The sequence below is a fragment of the Calcarisporiella thermophila genome (genome assembly GCF_041956535.1).
Source record: "Calcarisporiella thermophila strain CBS 279.70 unplaced genomic scaffold VTP21scaffold_10, whole genome shotgun sequence".
Taxonomy (NCBI): Eukaryota; Fungi; Calcarisporiellomycota; class Calcarisporiellomycetes; order Calcarisporiellales; family Calcarisporiellaceae; genus Calcarisporiella; species Calcarisporiella thermophila.
This window is the reverse complement of record NW_027192200.1, coordinates 254,016-263,765: the sequence shown is the minus strand read 5'-3', so window position 1 is coordinate 263,765 and position 9,750 is coordinate 254,016. Positions and strand designations below refer to the sequence as shown.

The window sequence follows — 9,750 nt, the reverse complement described above, 5'->3', positions numbered from 1 at the left end:
CCCTTTTTTTTAAAATATATTTTTATTCATTTATGCGTTAGAACTTTATGTGCCCCGTATAGGGGGCCACACACATAATAATTTAGTTCCGTGATAATTTCACACTACTTAAGAAATACTACAAGATTTTTTTTTAGAGATGATGCGGTTTTCAGTGCATGTTGGGAACCGGCTCTTCGCAATCAGGTGGAATAGGCCCATCCACGGGGGGGTGTTCTACCCGGCCTACCTTAAAATATTTGGAACTATCACGATAGAACCGCTTCCAACCGTCAAGTGCTTTAAGCTGGTCTTTAGTGAGACCACGTAAATCATGCGTCAAGTGATTCTGGAAGCAGCCAGTAACATATGCGCGTGCCGCATCCTTCCCAGCAAATATGTTATAGCCACCTCCTTTTCCATAATGCATTGGACTGACTGAAACGTCGAATACGTCTCCACTTTGAAGAGTGAAAATATTTTAATCGCCATATCACAAAAGAATGACCAAAGATAACTTACTCGATGGCAATGTAGATTGGAAGATTGGGATCGGACCCGTCGTATTTGGCTAATTCAGCCTCAGAAAACACCAACTCTTTTCTCTATTTAATATATACTGTTATTACTAACTTCGCATGTCGGTTATATTTCTTTCTTCCAGATTTGAGTAGAGCAATCTAGAGTAGATATAATTCCAGTTAATAAAATTCAAACACACACTTACTGGAATCCAATGTCTCCAATTTGTGTATTTTCCCTCATACCCCCATGTCCATGTCCCCGTAACAAGATACGATGCGGAAAGAGAAAGAACGAGTAGGAGAATAATATTTTGCACAAGTTCTTTTAAGATGGATTTTTGCTTTCGCGGTGGCGACGATGCTTTGATTTTAATTTCTTTAGTGGCTATGCCCTCTGTTGTGTTTGCGGGTTTTCTACGGGTGGCCATCTCTGAAATTATACTAGTAAAGAAAAGAAAAAGACAAACAAGCACCCTTGAAACGCGGTAATTAAACTATCATCTAGATTTAAAACAGACATTTTGCCCCCATAGGATTGATTTACTAGCAGTCACACTCATAAAACAGTGACTTTCTTAAGTTAATTTGCTCCTGGTTGAGGTTAGACATAATATTACGGCATGGGGAAGCGAAAACGAGAAGAAGTAACGGAAGAAGAATCCGCAGAGAGAGAAGAAGAAGAACAGACCACTACAAGTACTGTACAGTACACGCCTTTTCAGTCTCTGAAGGAGTTGCAGGAGGTGCTTAATTCTGAGAATGTTGATGTCCTTCATTACGGTAGATATAATGCATATGCATAAAGTGAGCCTGCGTAATTCTAACAATTTATAATCCTTACCTCTTGCTTAGGACTAGCGCGCTTCAAAACACAGCTCGCGTCAACCCCTTCTCTGCCTGAATCTGCTACCGATCGGAATTTGGCTATATTTTTCGAATATATCGAGTCTTCGCCAGAATGCGCCGAGCTATTTCGCATATGGGAATATCAACAGCAAGTAAGTCTATATTTATTCGCTTATTTGCACATCAGTCATGTTGTTAATACTTCCATTGACTATAGAATAGCATACAAAAGATAGAGGCAATCACAGTGGATGTAATTGCTGCCGTGCTCGAACATTGTCGGTCGCCTGTTGCGCGCATGACGGGCTTAACAGTCATTCGAAAAATATCCTTTTTACATATATTTATACTTGCAATTTTGAAGGGGGGAACCTGAAGAACCACACATTTACTCTATTCTCCTTAACGCATTTTTTCTATACATTATCCAGCGCTATTTAAAGTCGATATATAATAGTCTTTCTTCTGGTCGTGTTCCACTTTGTGTTGCCACCTTCAAGCTTCTTTGTGCCATAGTGTCCCACGGACCTCTTGCGGCTAGGGAGTTGCATGCTAGCTTCAATTTTGGTCTCAAGGTAAGCTCTATATATATTCCCAATATAGTCCACCCCACCTATATCTTAGTCGCCTAATTAATAGGCCAATGCCAAACTTATCAATATGCGCAAAAAAGTGGGCCTTCCTGGTGACAAAGAGAAGACAGGTAGTTAGCCTATTAACTACTGGTACTTGATGTAGCTATACTAATAATATGCAATTCTAAAGATCCAAGAACACAATATATTTGTTTTGCTCTCTCCTTCCTGGTACACGGAGATGCACAAGTGAAGAGGGAACTAATGGCTGCCAAGGATTTCCTTAGCGCCATTTTCAAGGCGCTATGGAAAGATTCGTATTCGGTAAGTAAAAGAACTATGTGAATATATGTTATACCACTAATATTTATGTTTTTTTCTTTACCTTTTCGCCTGTAGCTTATAGCAGATGTTTTCTCTACATTCTATGATTATGTTATCATGGACAGTGATATAAGTCGAACTGCAAAGGTGGCCTTTTTTAACAACTATATATTGGAGCAGGTAAAATGAACTATTTTCCCGCTCTATTTACATGTCAGTTTTACCCTTGTCTCAATTCATAGTTGCTAAAAATCTATGAGCGATGCGACCCTGAGATTCCGAACGATGCTAATTCAATCCCTGCCAATCTTGTTCATCACTTCCTCATCTCCATCTGCGCGACACCGGGAGTGGGCGTTTGCTTCCAGGATGCAGGCTGGTACCCACCGCAGATATCTGAAGATAAAGCTCCAGTATCAACCGGTTCTCATGGAAACAAGAATCAGCGCACGATTAGAGTCTATAACAAGATCTTGTCCAAATTCATTTTACAGTTAAAACCAACGGAGGATCTTAGACAGCAAGAATTGCTGATCAAAATACTTGAGGCATGCCCTGAGCTTGTGGCTGTCTACTGGCAAGGAATGACGCTGAGCTATGACCCTCGACTTTCGTCCAAGTGGCTTGCCAACGTAGCAACAATGAATAAGATTATTGCTCTTCCTCTCCCTACACTCTTCTACCCATCAAACGCGACCTATCCTAGCAGATCACCTCCTATCCATACAGTGATGGAAGCTCTACTGCCCACTTGCATTCACCGGACCCTTCTGAGCAAGGGACTGTTGCACCAGAGTTTAATGGTGAAATTTGTGACCTGCGGTTTAATGATGTGTGCCCTACGAAAGTTTGGAGCTGTGGTCGAGCAATGGCGTAGAGTGGCGGAACTACTCGGGGAAAAAGAGGGCAATGCGAAGAGAAAAGGAGGGTGGCTAGAATCCGTTAAAGATTTATGCGCAGAACTGAGACGTAGGCTCCCCGACGTTCAAACTTTGATTGGCTTGCATGCTCAACTTACGGGACACTCTGGGGCAGAAAAGAAAAAGAAGAAGCAAAAAACGGAAGAGAGTGAGACTGCCGATACACAACTAGAGGAAGATGAAAAAGAGAAACAGCAGGCACACGAGCTTTTGCACGAAACACTACTGGGTGTCCTGAAATATTACCAGCGATTCATTCCAGATACGCTCTCAGAGGCCAAGTTTGATGTAAGCCGGCTAATCCCGTCCGACCTAGCGACCCTACCTCCAATTGTGCTGTCCCATCTACTTGAGCTGCTTGCTGAGGCCGAATTCCGCTGGTCTGCTAAGCCTTCCGCATCCTCGTATTCGTACCTGGCCCACATACTCCACCTTCTTCACGCCTATCCCCAACCACACAAATATATCCACAATTTGGCCAACCTGGTCGTTGTCAAGGTCCTCTCTGACTCGATCCTCTTCCAGCACAATGCAAGCGAAATCCCCTTCTGGATTGCTGCCTGTTCTGCTGGAGTCGAGACCTCGGACTCGATCCGATTCCTTGATGACTGCATGCAGAGGTGTCTAAAAACCCCTTATCGGTACATCGATGAAGTAACCAAAATTACTCAAGCTTCTGGTTACGACGGCGCTATGTCTCCCTTTAGCCCGCTATTGATGACCCTGTTGGAGCAATTTCGATTTACAGGGACGCCTACTGCTGCACGATTCATCGCACGAGTGATGCGAGGAGTTGCCTTTTTGCACGTGGGTAATCTCGAATGCCTGGATTTGTGTTTGGATCGTCTTGAAGTGGCCAAAATCCAGTCCAATCTAATTGCGGAGAAGGGCGCGTGGGATGCTGCTGATATTTTTTTTGCGTTGAAAATGTGGTTGAAGCGCCATTCCAACAGAGAGGTCGACATCTTTCCCGAGACAAAGAATGCAAAGTCCAACAAAGCACATGAGAAACAAATCGTGCGACTATTGAAGGGTAAAATGCATTTTTTTCTTATCTTTTTTTCGATGTCATACCTAATTTTCCTGTGCGATAGATGGCGAGACAGGTCTCGATGAAGTTGCTCGAAAGGAATTGGACAATATTATCAACACTCTCTCTGTCACTGCGATGAGCAATCATTTTGCTGAACTGTCCAAACTCACCTTGAAGCACCAACTGATCCTATTGCTTGTCAATTACATTTCTGATAGACATCCTGCGTGCGGAAGTTTCTTGGATTATAGCTCTCTCCATCAACTTGAAGATGGGTAGGCATTAAAGTAACAATACGCATTTCCTTTTCATTCAATGAAATTTATATTATCTTGTAGCCAAAGTGCCAGAGTATTACACCATTTCCCCTTAACGCTTCTCCTAGCCAACCTCCTCCCTAAGCATATTCCCAAATATCGAGCTGTAATTGAAACGGCAGCCAATTCGCCTAAACAAGCCCCCACTTCTCAATTGGTCAGCATATGTCGCCAGATCATGTCCTTGCTCGCTAATGCTTCTGCGGAAAGCGGGGAGTTTTACATGGAATTATTAAATGTGATACTTCAAAGGGTAGACCAGGAGGGGGCGGAAGGGATTGGGAAAGAATTGAGATCGGTAATATTTGAACATCCAGCGATGGTGGAGATCTGGATAGGCGAAAACGACAAGATGATTGTGGACCAATTTAACCAAGGTAAATTGGCGGGGCTATTAGAATAGCGTTTTTTTTTTTTTTTACCGAAGCTAACCCTTTGAACATAAGGATTCGCAAACTTGATGAAGCGACATCTTAGTGCTGAGCTACACAGCCCCACTCTTTGGCACCCTTTTAAACAAAAGCTCATTAGAAATTTGCTTGCGCTTCTTGATTCGCACGACGATCTTCATGAAAGTCATTTCGAGAAGGTGAAGCATTGACTTCGATTTTTCATTTTGACCCTATTACTCATAAATGTATATGTTGCCTGACCGGTTAGCTTTTGAAGCTTTTTGCTCAGCTCGATATTTTCTTTGAAGCAGAAGATATGAACATGCTTCTTACGCGGATTCTTAAGCCTACGAGCCTTTCCTCGGATCACCACCACTTTCTCCTTTCGATTATACTCAATCGACTCTCTCAGCTGGGGATGGTGGAATCACTCATTGCCGACGAATCTTTCACTGCGCTATTAAACCTCTGGCGAACGAGGCCATCGCAGACCCTCGACGAAATACTTGCCGGCCTGTTGGAGGGTTGTTTGCCGCCCATTTTACTTCCCGAGCTTAAGAAGAGTATGCCAAATAAGGTGGGAATGAAAGAGTTGAAGGATATGGGGAGGCGGTTGGGAGGGAGATTGCCACGAACCATGCCTCAAGAGATAGTGAGATGGATATTGGAAGGCGACTTGACTCCAGTGCGAACCCATATGCTAGCGCTACTGATCGTGGGAGGATCCAAATATCGCCAAGAATTCGTTGAGTGGGCAGCCGAAAGGAGTTTTCAGGAGTCTCAGATGCACGGGTTGGCCGTCGCTTTATATGCGCTGGTGGTAGCTAGCTCTACCTACGTGGCAGCAGAAAAAGTTTTCCGATGGCGTCAGAATGTTTTGCAAGCGACAAAACATGTGATTGACAACTTGACAGGATTTCTGTATCGATTTACACTAAGGGCAGTATTCCTGGGAGAAGGAATCGATCAGAAAGCCTTTGCTCCGCTCCTTTGTCGTCTTATAGAGTTGGAAGTCCTAAAAGATGAGAGCGTAATTTCCGCAGTTATAGCTACAACCGGAGCAAAACTGCTCACAGTCCATGCCATGTCGGTCGTCGAGGCAACACTCAAAGCCTCCTCGGATAGCCAGCGCGACCGATTTGTCAAATTAGTAGTGGAAAACGCGTTACGACAGCTGGCTGACACTACGGTGGTGTATAGCGCTGACAACCTCGAATGGCGGACGACCCTACAAATGCTTCAGGGCATTGCGTGTTCTTTTATAACTGATTCGGTCCCGCTCGACCGCGATTCACTTGAGCTGCTTCTCTCTCAGATCCTCGAAAACAAGATCGCCGATCCTCTGATCATGCACCTCACCCGTACTATTATGGAAACAGCCTACGCGAATAGGGCGGCTGCAGCACCTCTCGAGAAATACCTCAACATTACCCTGACCCATCCCCGCTTTGAAGAGCTCACCGCCCCACCGAAGATTCATCAGAGTCAGACGCATCAGACCGTCCAACACGATCCGATTCGATACTCCATCGTGCGCCTCTGTCACTCCCTGGTACAAATGTCCCCCAAGATTCTCGCACGGCCTGAACAATCGAACGCGCTCTTGGAAGCCTACAGCGCCACAACCTCGGTTGAAGATCGCTTGATTTTGAATACCTTATGGATGAAAGAAAAGCATACGAAGGGCTCGGTCTTGAGCAAAATGCTGCACTGGGGCCCAGGGTCACAGAAGCTTCGTCTGACCATGAGTGCAGGCGTAAGCGCACGAACAGTCGCATCGGCCCTGGAGCTTATCAACCCATACTATATGACATACTCCTACACCCGATTCCCAGTGGATCAGCCCCTTGAAGCCGAGAATTTCACCTTAGTCGAAGGCGAGATCCATGAGCACTTTGAAAAGGCAATGCCCACCTACGACCCCTCCTTCTTCTTGCCCCTCTTCGCGGTGACACTTTCCGATCCGCTCTTGCTAGATGCTCGTAAACTAATTGAGTGCGGCGCTATTGGCTTTATTGTGACGGCCCTCTCCAGCACTGATCGCAATATGCGCCGGGCCGCCTCTATTTTGTTAGCACGATATACTGAAATGATCAAGGAGGATCGAGTACGGTTCCGGGAGAAAAGGCATATCATCGTACTATTGGATGCGCTGAAAAACGGGATCGTGTTATCGGAAAACGAAGACGAGGCGAACGAGTTGGGCAGAGTGCCCGCCCCAGTAACCGTGTTTGTGGGGCATGCGTTGGTGATTTTGTTGAATCCTGCGCACTTCATGTATGCTCACGTGAATCGGTTTTTGTTACAGCGACCATTTATTGATATTGAGGTAGAGTAGCCTTGTTTCTTCAGAGAGAGGGATGTCTCCGCGTGTTTAACCATGTATTTTATTATAGGACATTCCGATGTTTTACAGTCTCTTTAACTCATCGACAGCCAACTTCAAGAAAGAAAGAATGTGGATTCTTCGGTTGCTCATTTCTGGGCTAAAAGCTTCAGAGGTAAACGCTACTCTATTCACTACCGCGCCAGCCCCTTTTCTTACTCTTATCTTGCTCCCTTCCAGGATTATAAGCTGTTCAAGCGCCGCCATGTGTGGGATCTACTCACTGGTTTCAACAACTCGCAACTCGCAGATGCTATTTCTCGAAAGCTGATCCTGGAGTTGCTGTTCTATGCGACAGCCATTCCCCAGCTTGCCGGGGAATTGATCACGCAGAGCGGTTTGTTCGCATGGTTGCGGCGCCAGTGTTCAAGTGGCGGGCATGAATCGAAGCTGGCAGGGCTTCGCTTGGCCATCCGAGCACTCAGGTCGTGCAAAGGTGGGGCACTCCGGTATATTGGGGAGGATGTGTGGGAGCCGCAAGTGAAGGGAATCGTTAGCGGAGCAATCCGATCCATCGGTAAGCAAGAAGCCTGCCTGTTATCCCCCTCATTCATCATGCTAAGCATCTCATGCATTATGCTACCTAGATATTTCAAGAATTAGTCCAGACAATCTGCATGCGAATCTTGCCATTCTTCATGATGCCATCGCGCTTTTGCACTATGCAGCCAGGACTTCGCTTCAGAATGGAAATCAAGCTGGCAATCCCAATAATGAGCCAATCGTGTGTAAAGGATCATTCCTTGATCACTCTCTCTCTGAAGACCTCCAGTCTCTCCTCAAGAAGTGTGAAAGCATCATGCAAAGATGCGCATTCAATCCCATGGCTAAATCCCCAGAGCTCATCACCCCGTCCCACGAGGATGCGTTTTCTAGTGTTCATGCCTTGACCAAATCGATCGAGGAGCTCTACCCCGAAATCCTGATCATGCTATTTGAGCTGGCAGTGGGTGCAGGTGAAGGCGAATCAATGCTAGGGGCTGTTAAAGGCCAAGTAGTAGCACTCTATTCATGGAGCGATGTGGATAGACTGAGAGGGTGGGTGATTGAGTGTTTGGAGAAGAGTTGAGGAGGAATGGCATAATTTATCTCCCTTTTTTCTTGCTTCCCACCCTCTTTTCTTTTCTTTTTGATCATGTTATCCCGTGCAATATAATAAACCGAATAATGCATTCCTTGGTTCCAACGACGTCAGCGGATTTCGGTGGCAAATAAACGCGTACTTTTTTTCTCCGCAATTAGAGTCTATCTTTTATCAGTAAATTTTACTCGGTGATTTTTCAAGCTCACCTGTATTTTCTGTCTTTTTTCCACAATTTCTCCTTTTATCCTTTGACCACCCCTCTTTTTTTTTTGCTCTCCCCTTTCTTTCCGTTTACCCTTCCACACTCTTTCGCCTCTTTTTTTTTTCTATCTTTTGTCATTTATATTGTATATATATTCACTCAATCTGTTTCTTCAGCCACGAGTAGAGCTGGAAGTCCACGCGTTATCCTTTGTTAATGTCCAACTACACCAAGTGTCTCTGTCCCACTGATCTGGACCGTGCGGTTAAGCGCCGCCGGCGCCTTACACAGGACGAGACGCAGCTCCTGAATGACATTTTCGACACCACCCCGAAACCCAATTCCGCTCTACGCAAACGTCTTGCCGATCAACTAGGCATGACGCCCCGAGCCGTACAAATCTGGTTCCAAAATCGGCGGGCGAAAATGAAAAAGACCTTAAGAGAGCAGATGGAGCCGGTGCCGATTCAGCGAGCGAAATTGACGCTAAGGACGCAGCAAACCCAACCAAGAAATATTCCGCCCTCCGAGAATATGGAGACGAGCAGAGAGATGATAGGGGAATTTTCTGAGGAGGACGAGGCCAGCCCCCCAATACTGCAGGTGGGGGCTGGCGTGGGGGAGCCCTTGCAGACGTTTGGCGACGAGTTCGGGGTCAGCGAGCTTATGAGCTCACGTCAGTGCTTTTCCGGCTTTTCTGGCTACCGAGCACAGCTGCTAACCAGCCGCTTTTTTACTAAATAGTGCCCCCGCATGTGGAACTCCCAATCCCGGCAGCAGAGGATTTCTTCAAGTCTTCGCAAGTGAACTTCTTTGATCCTTTTTTCGCATTCACAGCCACTCAAAACCCCTCCACCATCCCGCATTTTCCCGCGCCCCTGTGGTCCACCTCCTCCGTGAGCGATATGTCTTCCGACGACTTCTCCTTTGATTTCTCGCCGCATCTACCGATGCGTATCGCACGAGGCTACACCGCTCCCGAGGGCGATGAGCTACTGCTACTACGGGCCAAGACCTCTGCAGAGTTTACCTCGAACATTGTATAGTTTCTATATATATATATATATATACATATATACAGATATATGTTCTTTATATAGTTAAATAATTGTATTAAGAGTAGGTGCACCGGAAAGGGAGAGAATAAAAAAGACTTAGTAGATTATTA

General features: G+C 45.6%; 3 protein-coding genes across 3 annotated transcripts; 2 read left to right on the top strand and 1 right to left on the bottom strand.

Moving 5' to 3' along the window:
* Window positions 1–151: 151 nt before the first annotated feature.
* On the bottom strand, window positions 152–931 carry VTP21DRAFT_824 (uncharacterized protein; the record flags this gene model as incomplete). The annotated part of the gene is made up of 3 exons (XM_069399069.1): window positions 152–440; window positions 502–584; window positions 707–931. 3 exons carry the CDS (start codon window positions 929–931, stop codon window positions 152–154), a joined length of 597 nt encoding a protein of 198 aa, XP_069251713.1.
* A 192-nt stretch (window positions 932–1,123) lies between these two features.
* On the top strand, window positions 1,124–8,365 carry VTP21DRAFT_823 (uncharacterized protein; the record flags this gene model as incomplete). Its single annotated transcript, XM_069399058.1, has 15 exons — window positions 1,124–1,283; window positions 1,356–1,501; window positions 1,567–1,674; window positions 1,772–1,924; window positions 1,989–2,052; window positions 2,115–2,248; window positions 2,324–2,428; window positions 2,491–4,201; window positions 4,263–4,476; window positions 4,540–4,895; window positions 4,965–5,107; window positions 5,179–7,239; window positions 7,307–7,411; window positions 7,477–7,813; window positions 7,884–8,365. The coding sequence occupies 15 exons, from the start codon at window positions 1,124–1,126 to the stop codon at window positions 8,363–8,365; spliced, it is 6,279 nt and encodes a 2,092-aa protein (XP_069251712.1).
* Window positions 8,366–8,798: 433 nt separating this feature from the next.
* Window positions 8,799–9,628, top strand: VTP21DRAFT_822 (uncharacterized protein; the record flags this gene model as incomplete). Its single annotated transcript, XM_069399047.1, has 2 exons — window positions 8,799–9,258; window positions 9,327–9,628. The coding sequence occupies 2 exons, from the start codon at window positions 8,799–8,801 to the stop codon at window positions 9,626–9,628; spliced, it is 762 nt and encodes a 253-aa protein (XP_069251711.1).
* Between the last annotated feature and the right edge of the window lie 122 nt (window positions 9,629–9,750).